Raw genomic sequence first — 26009 nt, forward strand, 5'->3', positions numbered from 1 at the left:
CTGTCCACTACACCTCCAATTTTGGTGTCATCTGCAAACTTACTAACTGTATCTTTTATGCCTCCCTTTCTATCCTTCCTGTAGCATTTGTATCCTGGAACATTAAGCTGCCAGTCCTGCCCATCCCTGAGCCATGTTTCTGTAATTGCTATGATATCCCAGTCCCATGTTCCTAACCATGCCCTGAGTTCATCTGCCTTCCCTGTTAGGCCCCTTGCATTGAAATAAATGCAGTTTAATTTATTAGTCCTACCTTGTCCCTGTCTGCCCTGACTATTTGACTCGCTTCTGTTCTCAGCTGTACCAGTCTCAGATCGATCTCTTTCCTCATTATCTCCCTGGGTCCCACCTCCCCACAACCCACCTTACCTCTTATACAGGTCACTTCTACCCCTAAAGAGATTCCAATGGTCCAAAAATGTGAATCCTTCCCCCATACACCAGCTCCTCAGCCATGCATTCATCTGCTCTATCCTCCTATTCCTGCCCTCACTAGCTCGTAGCACCGGGAGTAATCCAGATATTACTACTCTTGAGGACCTCCTTTTTAAATTTCTACCTAAGTGTCTGTAATCTCCCTTCAGAATCTCAACCTTTTCCCTTCCTATGTCGTTGGTTCCAATGTGGAAAATGACTTCTTGCTGGCCCCTCTCCCCCGTGAGAACATTCTGCACCCTCTCTGAGACATCCTTGATCCTGGCACCAGGGAAACAACACACCATTCTGCTTTTTCGCTGCTGGCCACAAAAACCTCTGTCTGTACCTCTGAGTACAGAATCCCCTAACACAATTGATCTCTTGGAAGCCGACGTAACCCTCGTTGCATTCGAGCCAGTCTCAATACCAGAAACTTGGCTGTTCATACTACATTCCCCTGAGAATCCATCACCCCCTACATCTTCCAAAACAGCATACCTGTTTGAAATGGGTATATCCACAAAAGACTCCTGCACTAGCTGCCTACCTCTCTTACCTTTCCTGGAGTTAACCCATCTATGTGACTATATCTGAGACTTTCCCCACTTCCTATAACTGTCATCTATCACATACTGTTGGTGTTACAAATTCCTTCTTGCTTCTAACTGTCTCTCCAACCGATCCACTCAATCTGATAAATGCTGTTGGCTGCGAATCTTATGGCAGATATAATCCGCAGTAACCCTTAAACTCTCTTTAAACTCCCACATCTGACAAGAAGTACATATCACTCTATTAAAGGCCATTTTTGCTCCTTCACTATCTGCAGAACCAGAAAATAACACCATCTTATTCCTCTACAAAACACTGCCCCCAAGTTTAAATTAATAGTTATGACTTATATTTTAAGTTTAATCAAGAGACATATCTCCAAAAACATATAATCAAGAAAGAACCTACTCTACTCACTACTGCAGATTCTCTGTAGGCCGTAGTTAAAACAACGATTAAATTATCTGCTTTTGTGCTGTGAACTTTGCCCAACAGTCCCTCCGAGATCAGTTGTGAATTTCACTGTTTGATAATTTTCTGAACTTACATCAGCTGTGGCTGTGGAATCACTGAGCTCATGCTGTTGTTGGATGTATTCCATATCAGATAATAACAGAAATCCCAAGGATCCACACTTACTTCTGACTTGTGAACATCGATGGAACTGATAGTAATTAAATTGACAGGTGTCCCCTGAGTATTGCTGACTAGTTGTGTTTCCTCTCCACTCCCTCTCTCTTCAGCCCCTGAACATTGCCTTCACACACATCTACAGCGTCTTCCGCAACTTTGTGGGACCCCCTCACTTCAAGACCATCTGCCGCTTGCTGGGCTACCAAGGTATCGCTGTGGTGATGGAGGAGCTCCTGAAAATCGTCAAAAGTCTGGTAAATTGCCCACTCTGGTAAATTGTGTGAAGAAACTATAAACTTGTATAAGTACAGAGAGCAGGGCTTCCCAAATGCTTTGCAGCCAATAAAGTTCTCTCGAACTTTGTAACAGTAATTAATGTTACTGCACCAAGTTTGGGAAGAGCTCCCACAAACAGCAATGTGCACATGGCTGGATAATTTGTCTTGGTGCTGTTGACTGGGGGATAAATATTAGTGAACTTGATTTTCATCAAAATATGGGATCTTGTACATCTGCCTGAGAAGTCTTCCTGTTTAACACTTTATCTGAAAGACAGAGCTACCTATAATGCAGTGCTCCATCCATATAGAATCCCTACAGTGTGGAAGCACACCATTTGGCCTATCATGTCCACACCCATCCCACCCAGACTCACCCTATCCCAGTAACCTTGCATTTCCCATGACTAATCCACCTAACCTGCACATCTTTGGACTGTGGAAGGAAACTAGAGCACCCAGAGGAAACCCACGCAGAAATGGGAAGAATGTGCAAACCCCACACAGACACTCGGCAGAGGCTGGAATCAAACCCAGGTCCCTGGCGCTGAGAGGCAGCAGTGCTCCTGCCCCTTTGATGATATAACACCGCCTCAGCACCGCCCCCCCTGACAGGGCATTGCTCCATTGGAAATGCCCCTGTGATCGTGGTGCATCCCTTCAGTACTGCTCAGTCAGTGTTGGTTTAAATTATGTCCTGGAGTGGGACTTGAATCTGAGTTGGAGGGAAATGTGACAACATGGAACATAGTCAACACCACATCAGCCTGACATTCAACGGTATTCCCATAGCCAAATTCCTAACCAGTGACAACCTGAGGCCTACCAATGTCTCAACTAAACAGATAAAGACGGTGACTGCTTCAGGTTGAGTGTTTGCGTGGCAAATGATTCACCTCAAAGCCTGTCCATCGTGGAACGATGGAATACTCCACACTGGCCTGGATGGAGTGCAGCTCCAAAAGTACTCAAGGCGCTCAACACTGTCCAGGACAAAGCAGTCCGCTTGATCGGCACCCCCATCCATCAGCTTGAATATTCATCTCCTTTAAAGTTAGCACAAGGTGGCAGTGGTGAGCTGCTCTACCACAATTTGCGAAGGTTCCTTTGACAGGAACATCCAAACCTGCAACACAGAGTCAAACAGCATGGAAACAAACCATGTGCTCCAACCAGTCCATGCCGAACATAATTCCAAACTCAACTAGTCCCACCTGCCTACTGCTGTCCCATACCCCTCCAAACCTTTCTTATTCATGTACTTATCCAAATGTTTTTTAAACGTTGTAACTATACCCACATTCACCATTCCTCAGGAAGTTCATTCCAAACGCGAACACCTTCTCTGTGTGAAAAAAATTGCCCTCATATCTTTTTTAAATCTCTCTCCTCTCACCTTTAAAAATGTGCCAATGAGTGTGGCGCTCGATAAGCACAACCAGTCAGGCAGCATCCGAGGAACATGCAAATCAACGTTTCAAGCATAAGCTCTTCATCAGGAATAAATTCACATAAATATGTGCCTCCTAGTCTTGAAATCCCCCATCCTAGGGAAAAGACAACTATCATTAACCCTATCTGTACACCTCATGATTTTATAAAACTCTGTCAGGTCACCCCTCCAACACTCCAGTGAAAACAGTCCCAGCCTTTCCTTATAGCTCCAACCTTCCAGACCCAGCAACATCCTGGTAAATGTCTTCTGAACCCTCTCCAGCTTAATAATATCCTTCCGATAGCATCTTCATCCTGAATTGCTCTTGAAAAGGTGTTGCTGAGTTGTCTTCTTGAACTGGAGGTGTATTCTTGGTAGCTTGATCCAGAGAGAGACCCAGTGGTGGTGAAGGGACAGTGATGTGGTGCACATCAGGATGGGGAGGAGGTGTCTTGGAAGAGAACTTGCAGCTGGTGGTGCCCCTCCTGTGCCCTCTGCCCTTGACCTTTGAGGTGGATTTGTAGGGTTTTGGGAAGGGGAGGGAGGATGTGGATTTAGGAGGGGCTGGGGAGGTGGGGGGGGGGGGGGTGGAGGTGGGATACACAAGGAAAGTGATGGGAGTTTGAGAGCCATGACGGAGATACTGCTGAGGTTAATACCTTCTGTTTGAATCTTCCCCCCCTCAGCTACAGGGCACCATCCTGCAGTATGTGAAGACCTTGATTGAGGTAATGCCCAAGATCTGCCGGCTGCCTCGACATGAATATGGATCCCCAGGTCAGTGCACAGCGAGCAAGAGGCCAGTGTTTTGGGGAAATGTGGACTGGTAACCCTTGGTAACTAGGCCCATGTCAAGCTGATTGATTGCACACAAACCAGGGTTAGTGGAGGGATGGTGAGAGTGGTGCTGATCTCACTGATAGCCAGTTGAATGAGCGGCTAAGACATGTCTCTTCCAATCATTTAATCCACCTCTCAAATCTCTTCTTAAACGTGGACACAGTTTCTGAGAGAATGAATCTCTCTGCCTCACAATTCTCTGTGTAAAGTAGTTTCTCCTATTTCTGAGGAAGGGTCGCTCGACCCGAAACCTTAACTCTGATTTCTCTCCGTAGATGCTGCCAAACCTGCTGAATCTTTCCAAGAATTTCTGTTTTTGTTTCCCCTACTCCTGATAAATTATAAAGTGATAGTATGATACGGCTCCAACGGGAGGCCATTCTTTCCATTAGGCCATCCTGGCTTTTGAAAGAATGATCCATTTGGCACTACACCCCTACTCTTTTTTCCCCCCAAAGCTCTGCAGATTTCTCCAGTTCAATTATTTATGCAGTTCTCTTTTGACAGTTACGATTGAATCTGCTTCTGGAACCTTTTCAGTGTATTCCAGATCATGGTCATAAATAAATATTATTTTATCTTTGTCCTGCATATCCACCCACCTCATCTACTGTGTCCATTGCTTTCAATGTGGTCTCCTCTACATTGGGGAGACAGAATGCCAACTCACGTTTCAGGGAACATCTATGGGACACATGCACCCAACAACCCCACCGCCCTATGTTTGAACACCTCAACTTCCCCTCCCATTCCCCTTGGGCCACTAAATCCAAGCCACCTGATGATGGGATGAAGAATGCCTCATCTTCCACCTTGGGACCCTTCAACCACATGGCATCAACATGGACTTCACTAGTTTCTGAATCTCCCCTCCCCCCATCTCATCCCAGATCCAACCCTCCAACTCAGCACCACCCTCTTGAACTGTCCTACCTGTTCATCTTCCTTCCCACATATCCACTCCACCTTCCCCACTGACCTATCACAATCACCACCCCCCGCCCCACCCCACCCCCCCACCCCACCTGCATCCACCTATCGCCTTCCCGGTTGCCTTCCTGGCTACCTCCCCCACCTTCCAGTCTCACCCCCACCCTCCTATTTATTTCTCAGCTAACCCCACCCCCACCCCGCTCTACCCATTCCTGATGAGTTTAAACCTGAAACATCGACTCTCCTGCTTCTCGGATGCTGCCTGAGCTGCTGTGCTTTTCCAGAGCCACCTTTTTCAACTCTGACCCTCCAGCATCTGCAGTCCTCACTTTCTCTCTGTTAGTCTAGAGAGCCAGGTAATGTTCTGGGGACCTGAGTTCAAATCCCGCCACTGCAGACGGTAGAATTTAAATTCAAGAAATGTCTGGAATTAAGAGTCTAATGATGACTGGGAATCCATTGCCAATTGTCAGGAAAATCCCATCTAGTCCTCCAGGATAGGAAATTGCCATCCTTACCTGGTCTGGCCTACATGTGACTCTAGACTCCCAGTAATGTAGTTTACTCTTAACTGCCCTCTGGGCAATTAAGGATGGGGAACAAGTGCTGACCTAGCCAGCGACACTGACATCCCAACAATGAATTAAAGAAAAGGTGATCCTTTTGCTAATCAGAGCACTGTTTCTCAATCTTCCTTCTCCAGATACTTCCATTTGTTTGCAGGGGGCATAGACTGGGTTCACCTGATAAAGGTCCCCGACTCAGTTGCAGTAAGCTGTAACTTCTAATGAATGAGGGCGAATAAACTGACTATCTTCAGGCTTGGAGACTTTTTACTGAAAAGCGACAACAGCTCCTTCCCTTTCACAGGTCTGATAAAATATAAAGCATATAAAATTACAAAGGGTGCAGACAACATCGAAGTAGAGAGGATGTTTCCACAGGCAGGTGAAACTCAGACAAGAGGGCTTGGCTTCAAAATTAGGGGGGAGCAGATTTAGGACTGAACTGAGAAGGAACGTCTTTACCCAGAGGGTGATAAATCAATGGAATTCCTTGCTCAGGGAAGTAGTTGATGTTACCTCAGTAAACATTTTTAAAGCTAAGATAGGTATTTTTCTGAACAATAAAGGAATTAAGAGTTACACTGAGAGGGTGCGTAAGCGGAGCTGAGGCCATGAAAAGATCAGCCATGATCTTATTGAATGGTGGAGCAGGCTTGAGGGGGCAGATGACCTTCTCCTGCTCCTAGTTCTTATGAAGGCTTCTCCCTGAACATACACATATCCCAAGTGGCTCAGCTACTTAGGAGCCAATGACGTTGTTATTGGCAGGCAGAAGGCTTTTGTCATTGAGAGTCACTAATCAACAGACCATTCAGCCAACAAATCACCATTTGCAGTCCCCTGGCTCGAGCCTATCTGTGTAACTAGCCTTCCTCCACTGCTTGAACAAGCAGCTGTGTAAACTGCACTTCCAAGGAGGGTCAGCTAACTTGCTGTCAAGAGTTACCGTAATCCTTCTACAATTCTTGGCTTGTAAGAAAAGGACCGTACCCCATCAGTCCATAATCAAAAATACAGAAAAATTAAAGATGGAATCCCTACAGTGTGATGGGACATCAGTGGATCAGAGGTCAGTGTGGTGGAGAGTGAATGATCATTATGAGAGAGCTCAGATTGAATGAGATGACGTCTACCTTTGTTCCAGGAATCCTTGAATTTTTCCACCACCAGCTCAAGGACATCATTGAGTATGCGGAACTGAAGACCGATGTGTTCCAAAGTCTCAGGGAAGTTGGCAATGCGATCCTTTTCTGCCTGCTCATCGAGCAAGCCTTGGTGAGCACTGCTGTGAGAAATTGGGGTAACTGGGTGAGGAGTTTGGAAAAGACTGGTGTCTCACCACTCCATATGAGGGATGGTAAAGTCGTTGTTTCATTTCTACCATACTGATCCACGTTTGCCCAAATGTTCAATGCCCAATCAGGTGGCCCCCAGAGCAATAGTAAGTGTGTCATCTACATGATACACTTTGGTTACTCATCAAAACTCCTTTAATAGCGCCTTCCAAGCCTGTGACCTTGACCACCTAGAATCACAAGGTCAACAGACACATGGGAACACTGTCAGTTGCAAGTTCCCCTCCAAGTGTGACTTCGAAATTTATTGCTGTCCCTTCAGCATCGTTGGGTCAAAGTCTTGGAATCCTCTCCCTAACAGCATTGTGGGTCTACCTACACCAAATGGGCTGCAGCAGTTCAACAAGGCAGCGTACCACCACCTTCTCAAGGGCATCTCGGGATTGACCTTAAATAGGAGTCAGGTCAGCAATGTGACCATTCCATGAAAGGACACAAAAATAAAATCCTCTTGGTTCTGCAAAAAAGATGTAAAAACAAATCACAAGTATTTCTAAAATGATGTTGAGGAGATGCGCTTGGGGTTTTGAGGATTGTTATCCAACTGAGTTATGCAGGAGCATCTGAAGTTAAATAGAGGGGTCAACAAAGGAGCTTCAGTGAAAGATATGATTTGGAGATGCCAGTATTGGACTGGGGGGGTACAAAGTTAAAAATCACACAACACCAGGTTATGGTCCAACAGGTTTAATTGGAAGCACCAGCTTTCGGAGCGACGCTCCTTCATAAGACACAGAATTTATAGCAAAAGTTTACAGTGTGATGTAACTGAAATTATACATCGAAAAATACGTTTGTGGGGTGAATTTGTACTTGCAGAGTTACATTGTACTTTGCTCAAAAACCGCATGAATTCATGTAGGACTCTGTTAACTCACTTTTTAGATGAGAATCAGTCTACGCATTATGGCACAGACAGGGAACACAGGGGGCTAACACCTTCAACATCTTAATGTCTTATCTGGCTGACACCAATTGTTACAGTTAACCTGAGAATGTAACTTCTTAAAAATAATTTTGTGATTTACATATGAAAGAAGTGAAACTATTACGGTCATTCCAATAGATGAGAGACTCAACAGACAATCAAGGTATTTTTCAATCTATAATTTCAGCTACATCACACTGTAAACTTTTGCTATATATTCTGTGCCTTACAATTGCATACTCCACAACCACCTGATGAGGGAGCAGTGCTCTGAAAGCTAGTGCTTCCAATTAAACCTGTTGGACTATAACCTGGTGTTGTGAGATTTTTAACTTCAGTGAAAGTGTCCTTCAGAGGTGGGCTTTGCTCGGAGTATTGGAGGAAAGGAAGATGATAAGTTTGGGGACTTAACAGAAGGTGCTACTAAACCTTCTATCCAATAAGAAGCTGGAAGGCTGACAATATGGGTTTTTGTTGTCAAGTCGGTTCTTTAACGGGTAGGGAATGGTTGTTTCTGTGGTAAATATACTCCAGCTCCTTTAGAAATTAGTCAGGCTGACATTTGTTGGGTTTTTGCTGCTTTGTAGATTGAACATGAATCAACATGGCTGTTTTTGTTCAGTGACTTGAATAGACTTTCTCTTGCTTACAGTCTCAAGAAGAGGTTTGTGATCTTCTGCATGCAGCACCTTTCCAGAACATTCTACCTAGGGTCTACATCAAAGGTCAGATGTTTAAATAAACTTTGGGTATGTGAATTTGAGAGAGTGTAACTGTGTGGCTGCCTGTCTATTGACGCATGTGTGTACAATCCACGTTTGCAATGCTGTGTAAGCGAATGATCTCTGCATCCGACTTTGTGCCCCAGTGACGCGTAACAAAGTTCCTCATTGATCCTGTCCCTCCTACATTCAGGAGTGGCTGCCCCGGTGATGTTCTGGAGTTTTTGGGGTGGGTTTGCCTGCAGCCCCTGTTGGTATTCCAAGTCCTAAATCCAAATGGAACTGCAAGAATGCTGAGAAGGGAGTGACGATGTTAGATCTGGTGACTGCAGTTACTCAGGTCAGAGGATGGTCCCCATCCTGTCGAACATTTGGAAAACTGGGTCCCTTGGCAAAGATGCAGGACAGAAAAGGTTTTGAATGTATGAATGAGCTCACTGACCTGTAGTGTATCTGACTGGGGAGTAAGGGATAGATATGGATGCTGGAGAACAAAGACTCACGAGTGTGAGAATGTGCACGAAACAGAATGTGATTTGTTGTCTTATTAACAGAGGGTGAACGATTGGAGGTCCGAATGAAACGTTTAGAAGCAAAATATGCTCCTCTGCACCTTGTTCCTTTAATCGAAAGGCTGGGGACACCACAGGTAAGGGAAAGATTGTCCTGTGAATACTGTTTCCCCCAAACCTGCTTTACGTTTGATCGTTTTCCCAAGTCGACAATGGCAGCGCAGGACACACCCAGTGGGACACTTGGCCAACAGGAGCTTTGCAAAATGGGAGCCTCCTATACTGGGACACCTGCCCCACAGGGGACATAATGAGTGAGAATCTCAAACAAAGGAATACCAACTCCCACTAGACGAAGCTCATCCAGTTGGGAGTGTGCCCATTGGGAACCTTGCCAGTCATGGGCAGAATTCCCTGGAATGGCCAAGTCCTCGGTTAATCACTGGGCTTTGCCACACCACCAGCAGCAGGAACAGTTCTCTGTCCCATTAAGTACGATCCCTTTTGCCTACAAGTCTTCCCTCATTACCCCTCACCTTAAAACGAACCAACGCTGGACCTCTCCATCCTTGTAAACTGCAGGCACATCTCCAACATCCCTTTCCTCTCAGTGAGCGTGTTGTCATCTCCCAAACCCATGCCCATCTTTCCCGTAAGGGTCATGTTTAAATTGCTCTGTGTGTTCCCACACCTTCCATGTCACTAATGTGACCCCCACCAAAGGTACATCTCACGTCCAATGTGACTGTGACCGAGGTGACATCTCCCTCCTTTCACCACTTGTCGGCAGCCTTCAAACTATTTTTTTAACCACTGCCTTCTTCTCAAAGCCTATTCCATTGTCATGGAGTTGCCCATGCTTGGTTCCATCCTGACTGAATCTGTGTCAGTGAGCACACCCGGTCCTTGAAAAGACGCCCCTTAAAATTAGAACTGTTTGAGCAGTCTTTAGATCACCTTGCGTCATGATCCCTTCGTGTGGCTTGTTCTGAAATTGCGTCTGATTTACATTCCTGCTAATGGCGTTCGGCTGGGTCAAGGAGACTTCAAGTTGTTGTTGTATCCGAACATAAGCTACCTTTGTGGGTGGGTTAATGGGGGATAGTTTCTGTGAAGACCCTTATTGGCTGAGTGCTCACAGTTCAACCCGGTGCTGGAGCCAGGTCAAGTTATGACCAGGTTACCTCGACTATCGGCCTATCCACGCCCCATTGGATGCTTGAGGACGCGGCTTGACCTCTGTGACCTACGGCTCCCCCCGATTCCCTCGGCCCAAGCCGTGACCTCAGGCATCTCCAGCTGCTGGAGCAACGTGACCAGCGGGCAACGTTGGCCTCTGAAGAGTTTCTTTCCTAAATTTAAAACTGTTTTACCCCCCCAGAACTTTTCGCAGCGATGGAAAGACAATCTACCAGTCAGTGTAAGTAAACTCCATCAAACCTTTAGCTCATCGCAGCCAAGGTTGCCCCTGGGCTGGGGGTAGCATCAGCCTCGGGGATGGAGGGGTGAAGGGAGGGTGGGTCATACACCCCAACCCAAATATATGTGTGTGTGTGTTTGTGAGAACCCTGTATCCCAGTGAGGGTCAGTGTATGTGTGGGAGACCCTGTACCCCAGTGAGAGTCAGTGTGTGTGTGGGAGACCCTGTACCCCAGTGAGAGTCAGTGTGTGTGTGTGTGGGACCCTGTTCCCCAGTGAGAGTCAGTGTGTGTGTGTGTGTGGGACCCTGTTCCCCAGTGAGAGTCAGTGTGTGTGTGTGGGACCCTGTACCCCAGTGAGGGTCTGTGTGTGTGTGTGGGACCCTGTACCCCAGTGAGAGTCAGTGTGTGTGTTTGTGAGAACCCTGTATCCCAGTGAGGGTCAGTGTATGTGTGGGAGACCCTGTACCCCAGTGAGAGTCAGTGTGTGTGTGTGGGACCCTGTACCCCAGTGAGAGTCAGTGTGTGTGTGTGTGGGACCCTGTTCCCCAGTGAGAGTCAGTGTGTGTGTGTGTGACCCTGTACCCCAGTGAGGGTCTGTGTGTGTGTGTGGGACCCTGTACCCCAGTGAGAGTCAGTGTTTGTGTGTGGGGGACCCTGTACGCTAGTGAGGGTCTGTGTGTGCGTGGGACACTGTACCCCAGTGAGAGTCAGTGTGTGTGTGGGACCCTGTACCCCAGTGAGAGTCAGTGTGTGTGTGTGTGGGACCCTGTTCCCCAGTGAGAGTCAGTGTGAGAGTGTGTGGGACCCTGTTCCCCAGTGAGAGTCAGTGTGTGTGTGTGTGGGACCCTGTTCCCCAGTGAGAGTCAGTGTGTGTGTGTGTGGGACCCTGTTCCCCAGTGAGAGTCAGTGTGTGTGTGGGACCCTGTACCCCAGTGAGAGTCAGTGTGTGTGTGTGTGGGACCCTGTATGCTAGTGAGGGTCTGTGTGTGCGTGGGACACTGTACCCCAGTGAGAGTCAGTGTGTGTGTGTGTGGGACCCTGTACGCTAGTGAGGGTCTGTGTGTGCGTGGGACACTGTACCCCAGTGAGAGTCAGTGTGTGTGTGGGACCCTGTAACCCAATGAGAGTCAGTGTGTGTGTGTGTGGGACCCTGTTCCCCAGTGAGAGTCAGTGTGTGTGTGTGTGGGACCCTGTACGCTAGTGAGGGTCTGTGTGTGCGTGGGACCCTGTACCCCAGTGAGAGTCAGTGTGTGTGTGCGTGGGATCCTGTACGCTAGTGAGGGTCTGTGTGTGCGTGGGACACTGTACCCCAGTGAGAGTCAGTGTGTGTGTGGGACCCTGTACCCCAGTGAGAGTCAGTGTGTGTGTGTGTGGGACCCTGTTCCCCAGTGAGAGTCATTGTGTGTGTGTGTGGGACCCTGTTCCCCAGTGAGAGTCAGTGTGTGTGTGTGTGGGACCCTGTATGCTAGTGAGGGTCTGTGTGTGCGTGGGACACTGTACCCCAGTGAGAGTCAGTGTGTGTGTGTGTGGGACCCTGTACACTAGTGAGGGTCTGTGTGTGTGTCGGACAGTAACCTAGTGAGAGTCAGTGGTCTTGGATGGCTGGGAGGTTTGGGGTGAGGCAGTTGGAACCTAAAAGAAGCCTGAATCAACCATCTTGCACTCGGCCGGTGAGCTGGCTGTGCTGAAGGGGAAGCTGTGTTTTAGCAGCTGTGAGTGAAATGGTGTTACGTGTGAGTCTCTTGCACCCTGTGTCCTCAGAATTGGGCCAAGCGGGAAATGTGACAGTTCCCAGCAGCACTCAGCAGATGAGCTAAAGATGTCAATATAAACGTGGAAGGTCTTTTTTTGTTTTTAAAGTGCGTTGTGTAGCAGTAATTCGGTCCATTATGTGTGGTACTCAGCTCGATTCCCAAAGCGAGTTTCTTGCAGTGTTACCGCTGTTCATGTTGTGTGTCCGTGTCCGCAGCAAATAGCCATCGCCCGCGAAGGAGACCTGCTCACCAAGGAGCGTCTGTGCTGCGGCCTGTCCATGTTTGAGGTGATCCTGACCCGCATTCGGAGCTACCTGCAGGATCCAGTGTGGAAGGGGCCTCCTGCGACAAACGGGGTCATGCATGTGGATGAGTGCGTGGAATTCCATCGGCTGTGGAGCGCAATGCAGTTTGTTTACTGTATTCCTGTCGGGACCAATGAGTTCACGGCCGAGTAAGTGCAGGAGTGCGAAGGGTTAACTTGCGGGCGGGAGGGACGGCCTGAGCCTGATACAGCAACTCCACGATGCACTGACACACCAGCACACGGAGAAACACAAATGAGGCACAAGAGGAGGCCACTCGCCCCTTCTAGCCTGTTCCACCTTTAAGTAAGCTCACAGCTGAGCTGTTTTTAACCTCACCTCTACATTCCCGCACATTCCTGTTAATCTTTCATCCCATTGATCATGAAGAATCTGTCTCTTCCTTCGTCATATGTTCAGATTCTCCACGCTTTGCCTTTTGAGGAGTAGAATTCCAAAGTCACTCAAATCTCTGAGGAAGATCTTTTTTCTCATCTCTGTCTTACTACGATCTTTAGATTCTCTCACAGGAGCAACCATCCTTTCAACATTCACCTGGTCATGTCCCCTCAGGATCTTGTATGTTTCAAATAAGTTACCTCTGACTCTTCTATGTTCAAGAGGATACAGGCCTAGCCCTTTAGCTCTTGCGCATAAGGCAATCCACCCATTATAGGTATCGGTTTTGTGAACCGTCTCTGAACCACCTCCAACACATTAACGTATTCACATCGGAATAAACCATTTAGCCTTTCGGGCCTACTCCACTGTTCAGTGTCATTGTAACTCATAGAGATGTACAGCATGGAAACAGACCCTTCAATCCAACCCGTCCATCTTGGGCTTCAAACTCAGTTCCTCGCCTGCTCTGCCGTATCCCTTAATTCCCTGAGAGACCGAAAACCTGTGTCCCGCAGCTTTAACTGTAATCAGTGATTGTGCCTCTGGGCATGGACAGTTCCAAAGATTTGCAACCCTTTTCCGTGAGGACATTTCTCCTCATCTCAGCCCTAGTTGTCCGGCCCGTTATCCTGATGCAGCCCCTCCGTGGGTAGATTTCAGAACAGTGGAAACATCGACCGGCTGCTTCAGAACATTCAGATGAAAGCATGATACCGTAGATGCTGTAAAACTGAAATGTAACAAAAGAAAACTTTTTTATAGAATCCCGACAGCGTGGAAACAGGTCCTTTGGCCCAACAAGGAGTGTTGGACGCTGAAGGGTGACCTTATAGAGGTTTATAAAATCCTGAGGGGCATAGATTGGATAAATAGACAAAGTCTTTTCCCTGGGGTCGGGGAGTCCAGAACTAAAGGGCATAGGTTTAGGGTGAGAGGGGAAAGATATAAAAGAGACCTAAGGGGCAACTTTTTTACGCAGAGGATGGTACATGTATGGAATGAGCTGCCAGAGGAAGTAGTGGAGGCTGGTACAATTGCAACATTTAAAAGGCATTTGGATGGGTATATGAATAGGAAGGGTTTGGAGGGATATGGGTCGGGTGCTGGCGGTTGGGATATCTGTTTGGCATGGACAGATTGGACTGAAGGGTATGTTTCTGTGCAGGACTATGACTCTAAGTCCCCACCTACTCTCTGAAGAGTGTCCCACCCCAACCCATTCCCTATTACTCTACATTTACCCCTGACTAATACGCTTAACCTCCATATCCGGGAACACCAGGGCAATTTAGCATGGCCAATCCACCTAACCTAGGCAAAAGTGAGGACTGCAGATGCTGAAAATCAGAGTCTAGATTAGAGTGGTGCTGGAAAAGCACAGCAGGTCAGGGAGCATCCCAGGAGCAGGACTTGCACATCTTTGGATTTCAGGAAGAAACTGGAGCACCCGAAGGAAACCAACACAGACACAGGGAAAATGTGCAAGCTCCATAAAGACAGTTACCCGAGGCTGGGATCAAACCCGGGTCCCTGGCACTGTGAGGCAGCAGTGCCAACCACTGAGACACCGTACAGCTCTGCAGAAACTCAGCAGCTCTGGCAGTCTCTCTAGAGAGATCCAATCCCTCTACACCTCCATCCGCCATGACCAGGGCCTCCAAGCCATCCATTTTTTCCTCTCCAGACATCCCCAACAGTACCCTTCCACCGACACTCTCATTCATTTGGCCGAACTGGTCCTCACCCTTAACAATGTCTCCTTTAAATCCTCCCACTTCCTCCAGACCAAAGGGGCAGCCATGGGCACACGTATGGGCCCCAGCTATGCCTGTCTCTTTGTTGGCTACGTAGAGCAGTTGATCTTCCGTAATTACACCGGCACCACTCCCCACCTCTTCCTCCGCTACATTGATGACTGCATTGGCGCCACCTCGTGCTCCCGTGAGGAGGTTGAGCAATTCATCAACTTCACCAACACATTCCACCCTGACCTTAAATTTACCTGGACCATCTCTGACACCTCCCTCCCCTTCCTGGACCTCTCCATCTCCATTAATGATGACTGACTTGACACTGACATTTTTTACAAACCCACCAACTCCCACACCAACCTGGATTACACCTCTTCCCACCCTACCTCTTGCAAAAATGCCATCCCGTATTCCCAATTCCTCCGCCTCCGCCGGATCTGCTCCCAGGAGGACCAGTTCCACCACAGAACACACCAGATGGCCTCCTTCTTTAGAGACCGCAATTTCCCTTCCGACGTGGTTAAAGATGCCCTCCAACGCATCTCGTCCACATCCCGCACCTCTGCCCTCAGACCCCACCCCTCCAACCGTAACAAGGACAGAACGCCCCTGGTGCTCACCTTCCACCCTACAACCTTCGCATAAACCAAATCATCCGCCGACATTTCCGCCACCTCCAAACAGACCCCACCACCAGGGATATATTTCCCTCCCCACCCCTTTCCGCCTTCCGCAAAGACCGTTCCCCCCGTGACTACCTGGTCAGGTCCACACCCCCCTACGACCCACCCTCCCATCCTGGCACTTTCCCCTGCCACCGCAGGAACTGTAAAACCTGTGCCCACACCTCCTCCCTCACCTCTATCCAAGGCCCTAAAGGAGCCTTCCACATCCATCAAAGTTTTACTTGCACATCCACTAATATCATTTATTGTATCCGTTGCTCCCAATGCGGTCTCCTCTACATTGGGGAGACTGGGCGCCTCCTAGCAGAGCGCTTTAGGGAACATCTCCGGGACACCCGCACCAATCAACCACACCGCCCCGTGGCCCAACATTTCAACTCCCCCTCCCACTCTGCCGAGGACATGGAGGTCCTGAGCCTCCTTCACCGCTGCTCCCTCACCACCAGACACCTGGAGGAAGAACGCCTCATCTTCCGCCTCGGAACACTTCAACCCCAGGGCATCAATGTGGACTTCAACAGTTTCCTCATTTCCCCTTCCCCCACCTCACCCTAGTTCTAAACTTCCAGCTCAGCACTGTCCCCATGACTTGTCCGGACTTGTCCTACCTGCCTATCTCCTTTTCCACCTATCCACTCCACCCTCCTCCCTGACCTATCACCTTCATCCCCTCCCCCACTCACCCATTGTACTCCATGCTACTTTCTCCCCACCCCCACCCTCCTCTAGTTTATCTCTCCACGCTTCATGGCTCACTGCCTTTATTCCTGATGAAGGGCTTTTGCCCGAAACGTCGATTTCGAAGCTCCTTGGATGCTGCCTGAACTGCTGTGCTCTTCCAGCACCCCTAATCCAGAATCTGTAGAGAGAAACAGCATTAAAGTGTCAAGGGTGATTTGGTTGTACTCTGGATTCCAGCTCTCTGAAGAGAACTCCTCCCATACTCGCAATGTTAACTCCGTTTCTCTCTCCTCAGATGCTGCCAGACCTGCTGAGTTTCTGCTTTTGCCTCAGAACGCTGTATATTTTACTGAGATCGGCCCTCATTCGTCTGATCTCCAGAGAATCCTGGCTCAGTTTATTCAGCTGCCTCTTGAGACTGATGAGGTCTTAACAAAACATTATGTGGCATGTTGGCTCAGTGGTTAGCACTGCTGTCTCACAGCACCAGGGACCTGGGTTTGATTCCAGCCTTGGGCGACTGTCTGTGGGGTTTGCACATTCTCCCCGTGTCTGTCTGGGTTTCCTCCGGGTGCTCCGGTTTCCTCCAACAGTCCAAAGATGTGCAGGTTAGGTGGATTGGCCATGCTCGTTGGATGCTGCCTGAACTGCTGTGCTCTTCCAGCACCACTAATCCAGCCATGCTAGTAGATTGCCTGTCGTGCCCAGGGGTGCAGAGGCTAAATGGATTAGTCGTTGGATATGTGGGGTTATGGGGATAGTGTAGGGAGCTGGTCCGGGTGGGATGTTCTTCAGAGGGTGAGTGTGGACTCGACAGGCTAAATGGCCTCTTTCTGCACTGTTGAAATTCTATGATTCTGTAACTAGGCCGTACCTGCAACAGAGGGATCAGTCAGATGAACCTGAGCTGTTACTGCTCTCTAATGCCCATCCTTCGATATGGAAACCAAAACTGCAAACCCTGTGGTCTCAGCAAAGGCCTGTACAATTGAAGCAACACACCATTTAGTTTGGCAGGATGAGGGGGTAATCTAGTTGAAACATACTGAAGAGAGTGGATGTTGGGAAGGTGTTTCCATTGGTAGGAGAGACGAGGCCCTGAGGGCACAGCCTTAGAGTCAAGGGAAGACCTTTTAGATCAGAGACAAGGAGAAACGTTTCCAGCCAGAGGATGGGGAATCTATGGAATTCACTGGCACAGCAGGCTGTGGAGGCCAGGTCATTGAGTATATTTAAGACTGAGATAGGGTCTTGAGTATCAAGGGTTACGGGGAGAAAGCAGGAGAATTGGGTTGAGGAATGTATCAGCCATGATTGAATGGCAGAGCAGACTCAATGGGAATGTCTCCTTCAAATCCTCCCACTTCCTCCAGATGAAAGGGGTAGCCATGGTCACCCCCATGGGTCCATTACATGGAACAGTCCATCTTCCGCAGTTACACTGGCACCACTCCCCACCTTTTCCTCTGCTACATTAATTACTGTTTCGGCGCCATCTCGTGCTCCCACGAGGAGGTTGAACAGTTCATCGATTTCACCAACACATTCCACCCCGACCTTAAATTCACCTGGATCATTTCAGACACCTCCCTCCCCTTCCTGGACCTCTCCATCTCTATCAACGGTGACCGACTCAGCACTGACATTTTCTACAAACCCACCGACTCCCACAGCTACCTGGATTACACCTCCTCCCACCCTGTCTCCTGTAAAAATGCTATTCCTTATTCCCAACTCCTCTGCCTCTGCCACATCTGCTCCCACGAGAACCACAGAACATACCAGATGACCTCCTTCTTTAAAGACTGCAATTTCCCCTCCCACCTGGTTGATAATGCCCTCCAGCACATCTCATCCACTTCCTGTACCTCTGCCCTCGAACCCTCACCCCTCCAACCGCAACAGGGACAGAACCCCCCTGGTCTTCACCTTCCACCCCACCAACCTCCATATATATCGCATCATCCTCCACCATTTCTGCCTCATACAAACGAACCACTCCACTAGAGATATGTTTCCCTCCCCACCCCTATCCGCTTTCTGTAAAGACCATTCCCTCTGCAACTACCTTGTCAAGTCCACGCCTCCCAACAACTCACCCTCCCCTCCTGGCACCTTCCCCTCCCACTGCAGGAATTGCAAAACCTGTGCCCACACCTTCCCCCTCACACCTTAACCACCCGACGCCTGGAGGAAGAACACCTCCCCTTCTGCCTTGGGACCCTCCAACCCCATGGGATCAATGTGGATTTCACCAGTTTCCTCATTTCCCCTCCCCTCACCTGACCCCAGTTCCAAACTTCCAGCTCAGCACTGTCCTCATGACCTGTCCTACCTGCCTAGCTCCCTTCCCATCTATCCACTCCACCCTCCCCTCTGACCTATCACCTTTACCCCCACCTCTATCCACCTATCGCACTCTCAGCTATCTTCCCTCTAGCCCCACCCCACTCCCATTTATCTCCAAGGCTCCCAGCCTCATTCCTGATGAAGGGCTTTTGCCTGAAACGTCGATTCTCCTGCTCCTCGGATGCTGCCTGACCTGCTGTGCTTTTCCAGCACCACACTCTCGACTCTGATCTCCAGCATCTGCAGTCCTGATTTTCGCCTGAATGGCCTAATTTCTGCTCCTCTGTCTTCTGGTCTTATTCCTGTACTGCAGTCCTCTTGCAGTAAAACCCAACGTGTCATTTATCTTCCGACTTGCTTGCTATACCCTGTTTGCTAATGGGGAACGAGCTGTTAGTGTATACTGAAATGGCACCTGCACACGCACACACTGACCCTTGCTCAGGAGCAGGAGCAAAGCCAGGTTATGCATTTACTGTGTGCCAGGACTGATACACTGGGATTTCCAACACTATCACCAATCCACACGAATCAAAAAGTGTGGCGCTAGAAAAGCACGGCAGGTCAGGAGGCATCCAACGTTTCGAGCATTCATCAGGGATGCTCGGAACGTCGATCCTCCTGCTCCTCGGATGCTGCCTGACCTGCTGTGCTTTTCCAGCACCACACTCTCGGCTCTGATCTCCAGCACCTGCAGTCCTCACTTTCTTCACTGTATCTACCAATTGACACTCCTCCCACTGATCTTTAAAACAAACACATTTTAAGAAGAAAATTTAAAAAATAAATCACTCAGGCTGTCGCAGCTAGGGCCGATGTTTAATACCTATACCTAGTTGCCCTGAGAAAGGTTTACTGGTTATTTTCATGACAACTAAATTGTCATTTTCTTTCACTGATGCTACGTTGTTAATTACAGTTTTTGTTTGGAACTGAATTTAAATCCTCAACTTCTCCTGGTGGTATTTGAACTCTCAACTATGGGCTTTTTGTCTCAGCGCTAGATAATTTAGTTCCGATGAGTAATTCCAAGCAGTCCATCCTCACGTTAATCCTGTGATTCCTGGGATTGGTAGAAAACTGAAACACTGACAGAGTTCCTGTCCTCCCACATTGAAAACTTGCATTTCGGTAGCACCCGGCATGACTAAGGCTGGGGTGAAGTGCTTATTGAAGGGTCACTGAGAAGTCAGTGTTTTAATCTGGTGCAACGTAACAACCAAGGTTCACATGGTAAACCTCCACTAAGCTGCATTCAATCAGCTTAGAATGGTCCGTGACCGAGTTTGAACAACTTCCAAAGAGAAGTCTTGCATTTCTGCAGCGCCGTTTTCCATCTCGGGATGTCTCAAGGTGCTTTACAGACGGGAAAATGCTTTTAATGTTGTTGTTGTAATCTCGGCAAATTTAGAAATAAAGCAGTTGAATGCAGGAGTGCTGTGCTTCACTGTACCTGCTTCCTCCCTCAGGCAGTGCTTCGGAGATGGTTTGAACTGGGCTGGATGTTCGATCATCGTTCTTCTGGGGCAACAGCGACGGTTTGACTTGTTCGATTTCTGTTACCACTTACTGAAGGTCCAGAGGCAGGACGGCAAGGATGAGATTATAAAGAACGTGGTAAGTATTCACTCCATAGGCAGCACTGGTTCAGGCCCCAGACACCAGAGATGATCCGAAAGATGGGAGTGAGATTGTGCTTATTGTCTGCTGAGGGGGTGAGTGATGTTGGGCATGCAGGGTTCCCCAGGAAGTCAACTTGCCTCTAGGGAGGAGATGGCCTATTGGTATTATCACTGAGCTTTAATCCAGCGACCCAGGTTAAATTCTAGGGATCTGGGTTCGGATCCCACCACACCGAATGGTGGAATTTGAATTACCTTTTTTTAAATCTGGAATTAAGAGTCTAAAGATGACCGTGAATTCGTTGTCGATTGTCGAAAAAAAAACATCTGGTTCCCGGATGCCCTTTAAGGGAGGAAACTGCCATTCTGACCTGGCCTGGCCTGCATGAGACTCCAGACCCAGAGCGATGTGATTGACTCTTAACTGCTCTCTGGGCAATTAGGTATGGTTACTAAACATTGACCAGCCAGTCACCCATATCCCATGAGTGAATTAAAAAAAAACTCAATGGAGCCCTTTGCCCAGAGTAAATGTGAGATTCCTTTGCGCCCTCAGGACCTGGACAGCAGTTTGTCCTTCAGCAAAGCATGAATTCTGGAACCCTGCTCCCCCAGAATCTGAACTCGACATTCCAGGCTAGGGATAGCTCTTGCCTGGAGCTACTTGGGTTTGACAGTAATCCCAATGCACTTTCCGAATGGCATGGATTGAGAGTTAGTGATGTGCGCCATTTTATCCAGGCTGGGCTTTACAGAATCTGCCCCCTCTGTGGGAAGAAATATCAAGCTTGGAAAAACATGTTGGTGCAATGGAGTGATGTTGACCCTGAGCCGGAGAGTATGTCCGTGCCTTTACAAGTCATCATCTTAGCTTGTCCAGTGACACAGTCAATTCCCATGGGTTACTTTCACCTCAACATCCAATGGACTGGATAACAGAGATTGAAACGAGTACAGGATCTACAAACTAGGTTTCATAGAATCCCTACAGTGGAGGAACAGGCCATTTGGCCCATCATGTCCACACTGGCTCTCCAGCAAGCATCCCACCCTAATCGTATCCCTGCATTTCCCGTGCTGATCCATCAAGCCTGTAAACCACAGGGCACTATGTGCAATTTAGTGTGGCCAATCCGCCATCTTTGGACTGTGGGAGGGAACCCACGCAGACCCAGGGAGAATGTGCAAACTCCACACAGACAGTTGCCTGAGGCTGGAATTGAACTCAGGTCCCTGGCTTTGTAAGGTAAGTGGGCTAACCACTGAGCCACAGCTTGTATTCCCTTGGCTATTGATGATTAAGCAGTGACCTAATTGAAGTATTGAAGGTGATTAAGGGAATTGACTGAGTAAAAGAGTGAAATGACTTCCTCGGGTGTGCAAATCCAGATCAAAGGGATTGTAACGATCAAATTAAAGCTAGATCTTTCAGGGCTAATGTCAGGAAGTGTGACTTCTTGCACATGGTCAGGGAAACCTGGAACTCTCTTCCCCAAAAATTTGAAGCTCAGGTTGGGGTGGGGGACTTGGGAAATTTTCAAAGCAGAGAGTGGTAGATTTCTGTTCAGTAAGGGTAACCACAGCTGGTAGGTGGAGTTAGGATGCGGCTCTGCTGAGTAATGGAGCAGGTGCGGGGGAGAGCTGAATGGCAGTCTCTTGTTCCTGGGTCAGCATCTCAAAAGCCTGATTTGGTGTCGTGTCCATTCTGTGCTTCCCACAGCCTCTGAAGAAGATGGCGGACAGGATCAGGAAGTACCAGATCTTGAACAATGAGATTTTCGCCATGTTGAACAAGTACCTCAAGTCAGTGGAGAACGACAGCTCAACGGTTGAGCACGTGCGTTGTTTCCAGCCACCGATTCACCAATCCCTGGCCACCACCTGCTAGAAGTGACACTGACCTTTGACCCGTGACCCTTGTTCAGGAGAAGATCCAGATGAGCTCAAGAGTCTTCGAGGACCCCATTTCTGGTTCAGTGGTATCTGGATTCCCTAGTGATCCTAACCCTCAACTACGGGTCAGAGGGGTTTATCCCTTAACCCCTCCATGTCACTTTATTTCAACTGAGCCATTTAGGGACAAAAACAAAATTTCACTTTAGCCTCTGAGTATTTGCAGCTAAAACTGAGCTGCCTTGCGGTGGATACTTGGGAGTGAGTTTAATCTTACTGTTAGGAGGGTTCACATGGGAGCAACATGATTTATTGGTCAATTCTGCTGTGCGTCCTGTCCTGTACATGTACCATACTCTCGGATTGTTAATGTTGTGTTATTGTAACCTGGTGCTCCCTAGACACCAAACCCATGCCACCTGCTATATCTAAGCACTTTGCTGAGCCCTAGTGACAGTGTGACGGGGAGTTCCCTGAGGGTTTTAATAAGTAGTGTCAGAAATTAAGAGCACAATGTAAGTTCCCCATGGAAGTTTATGGTCACCTTGCCTGCCACTCCACAGATTCTTTCCTTAAACGCCTCTGGTCTCTTGCATATTTGGAAGGAAGTCTTTTGGTCTGTAAGCTTACAGTTCTTTGGACCCTATCCCAAAGTGCTTCACTGTTAATGGTCTATTTCAGAAAGCCAATTGGTGGAGGATGTAACTGGAGCTAATCATTGCACACTTATTTATTTACAGAGTTAATTGGTACAAGAATACACCTATCCTAGGAATTTAATTTTGGGCTTTTGTCTAGCTTCAGGGGCTCAGAAGTATTTTTAATCAGCCTGTTCAGAGATGTTACGACACAACTCTGGAGCAGATGGTTAAAAATCACACAACACCAGGTTATAGTCCAACAGGTTTAATTGGAAGCACACTAGCTTTCAGAGCAACGCTCCTTCATCAGGTGATATCACGAGTCCGAATCCGAACATGTAGAGTTTTTACCTCGCTGATTTTTAACTTTGTACACCCCAGTCCAACACCGGCATCTCCAAATCTGGAGTAGATGGGATTTGCACCCAGGCTTCCTGGTCTAGGGGTAGGGATATACCATTGTGCGGTAAGATGGTCTACAAGGGCTCGGATCAATGCTGAGACCATGCCCTCCAGCTGCAAGCACCTAAATACAATTAATACACAATTAACAGCCTGCTGACTATAATTCTCAATATGTCTGGTTTTATCAGAGCCTTCTAGTGCAGCGGTAATGTCACAGTCTCTGGACCAGAAGCTCTGGGAATTAGGTTCCACCTGCCCCGGAGTTGTCAAAACGAGTCCGAACGCGTAGAGTTTTTTTAAAACGTATTTTTCTGAGGTGTAGTCACTGTCATAATGTCGGAAACTTTCAGCCTGTGTTCAGCAAGCTCCCACATACAGCAATGCAATTAATTTAATGATCGATCATATGTTTTGGTGATGCTGGTTTATGGATTGTGTTGGACAGGACATCAGGGACTACTCTTAGAAATAATGCCATTGAATCTTTTACAGGTGGGACCTTAGTTTAACATATCCTCTGAATAGCAGCCCTTGCTGTCTGTGCAGTATTTCCTTTACCTGTGCAGTGCTCCCTCAGTACTATCCCTGTCACAGTGCAGCACTTGCTCAGTGTCACCCTGGATTATGGTCTCAAATCTCCCAAGCGCAATTTTCAACTTGGACCCCCTGACTCAACTTTCCTGGTCTTAACTCCAAACAATGTGTGGGTCAATGGCTAAATGTTTTATCCCCTTCTCTGACTCCGTCTAACACACATTAACACACTTTGCAGAGTTTCATGTTGAGTGGCTCAAATTTGAAAATAGATTAACTATTTAACAACAGTTCAAATCAAAACGGAAGCAATAAAGGTTCTTGCCGGACTAGAAAGTGGAAAGTGACTAGACGAGTAATCCAGAGAGCAATATTTTCTTTAAACAAGCCATCCGTTTTCTAAGATCTTTAGATAAGGAAACCTATTGTTTCCAGGTATTGGTTAAGAGACTGAATTTGTGTTAACCAGTTGTTAATGGTTCAGTGATGCTGTCTGTGCCAGCCATGCATATGTTCCCTGAATGAATAAATCACCAAGACACAGAGCAGATCAGAAAATTGAGTGGCCTCCTACCATAGCCTGACTGTTTTTTCGATTACAGCATTGTCCAGCCAGGCTTGGGTGCTGTTAAAGTCAACATATTGTTTCTCAAAGACCTGAGCAGTAAAATCTTGCAAAGGACTCAGGATCTCAGTCATCTTGTTTGACAAAAGATATGAAATATTTATCAAATATGAAAGGAAATAATGAGATATTATTGCCAGAGAACAAAGAAATTTTAACTTACTGAATTAATTTATGTGTGATGTGGGGCCTCTGAGCTTTTAATGTAAATTATCACTGAAGGAAGGGTTTTTATCATTTACACTTTTCTACACTCTCTTTCTGCTCTGGGTGAACAGTGCATTGTGAATTTGTGTTTGTCTTGTTGCGGTATTCTTAGTTTGGGTGTGAGGTGTGCTTGTTGCAATGGCCCAACACACCCCGACAATAGAACTACCTGTGATGAAGGATTATCAACAAGTGACACTTATGCAGCCAGTCCCCAGAACACGAGAGGGACTTTGTAAACTCTGCAGAGCTAAACACAATTACTGCTCTTAAAGGTGTCACTCTCCTTCAGATAATGCACGATAATATAAGTCAGTGTTTGTACACTGTTTGTTTCTTGGAATGTGAACAGTTTAAACTCCACAACTGTGTATTGATGTATCATTGTCAAATCCCACCACTGTGATAGATCAGTTAAAAAGAAATAAAATTCCCTTCGAATATTAAAGCGACTGCCTTTTGACATTGCTCCCCACCAGTGGGAATCTCTGAAAGAAAAAAAATTCAATTTTTTTGGTGTCTTTCAGCTCCAGTGCATCTTTGCAGTTACTTAAGTTCTTTCTTGAAGTTCAATGTGGTCACTATTATGGGTAATACACCAAACTCTTTTTTTTACACATCACAATCCCATTTATGGGATTATGTTAATGACCAGGTCATCAGTTTGCTGTAAGTTTGATTAATGTAGAAATATTACTAACATACAAATTAGGAGCAGAAACCATTTGACGCCTCAAGCTCTGCCAGTCAAAAAGACCATATTGAGACTTCAATTACACATTTCTCTGTGCAACAATTGGGGTATATCAGGTCCGGGTACAGGGAGGAAACCCTGTTCTTCCAATAATGCTGCAAGATCTTTTTAAATCCTCCTGAGAATACAGATGGGACCTGTGCTGCCTTATAGATTGTCCACACCTCTGACAGTGCAGCATTTTGACCGTGTGATGGTGCTGTACTCCCTCGGTTATGGTCATTCACCAGTTCAGCACCTCTTTAATTCTGACCCTCTAACAAGACAGCACTCCCTCAGTACTGACCCTCTGACAGTGCAGCATTCCCTCAGTTCTGACTCTCTGACAGTACAGCACTCCCTCAGTACTGATCCTCCAACAGTGCAGCACTCCCTCAGTACTGACCCTCTGACAGTGCAGCACTCCCTCAGTACTGACCCTCTGACAGTGCCGCATTCCCTCAGTTCTGACCCTCTGACAGTGTGGCACTCCCTCAGTACGGATCCTCCAACAGTGCAGCACTCCCTCAGTACTGACCCTCTGACAGTGCAGCACTCCCTAAGTATTGACCCTCTGACAGTACAGCACTCCCTCAGTACTGACCCTCTGACAGTGAAGCACTCCTTCGGTGCTGACCCCCTGCCATGTGCAGCTCTGAATCTCCCTTTGCCCACTTCTTCCAACAGTGCAGCAGTCTCTCAGAACTGACCTTCTGACAGTGCAAGACTCTCTTTGTAACAGTACAGTGTTGCCCTGGTACCACATCTCTGACAGTGCAGTACTCCCTCAGCACCACCCTAGGAATGTCAGCCTGGAAATTCTTTATGC

At 47.6% G+C, this 26009-nt stretch overlaps 1 protein-coding gene across 8 annotated transcripts in view; it reads left to right on the forward strand.

Annotated features, from left to right (window-relative positions):
- Positions 1-24895, forward strand: part of cyfip2 (cytoplasmic FMR1 interacting protein 2) — a 116272-nt gene extending 91377 nt beyond the window's left edge. For 7 of the 8 annotated variants that reach the window (XM_072590370.1, XM_072590369.1, XM_072590376.1 and 4 more), the window contains exons 24-32: positions 1713-1856; positions 4002-4092; positions 6799-6929; positions 8590-8662; positions 9214-9308; positions 10553-10591; positions 12562-12800; positions 19990-20137; positions 21863-24895. In XM_072590370.1, the coding sequence (XP_072446471.1) occupies positions 1713-1856; positions 4002-4092; positions 6799-6929; positions 8590-8662; positions 9214-9308; positions 10553-10591; positions 12562-12800; positions 19990-20137; positions 21863-22030 (1128 nt within the window). In that variant the 3' untranslated portion in view covers positions 22031-24895. The remainder of the gene's footprint in view (positions 1-1712; positions 1857-4001; positions 4093-6798; positions 6930-8589; positions 8663-9213; positions 9309-10552; positions 10592-12561; positions 12801-19989; positions 20138-21862) is intronic. The other variant, XM_072590377.1, reaches the window with a different exon arrangement.
- The last annotated feature ends 1114 nt before the right edge of the window (positions 24896-26009 follow it).

Source organism: Chiloscyllium punctatum, chromosome 20 (genome assembly GCF_047496795.1).
Source record: "Chiloscyllium punctatum isolate Juve2018m chromosome 20, sChiPun1.3, whole genome shotgun sequence".
Lineage (NCBI taxonomy): Eukaryota > Metazoa > Chordata > Chondrichthyes > Orectolobiformes > Hemiscylliidae > Chiloscyllium > Chiloscyllium punctatum.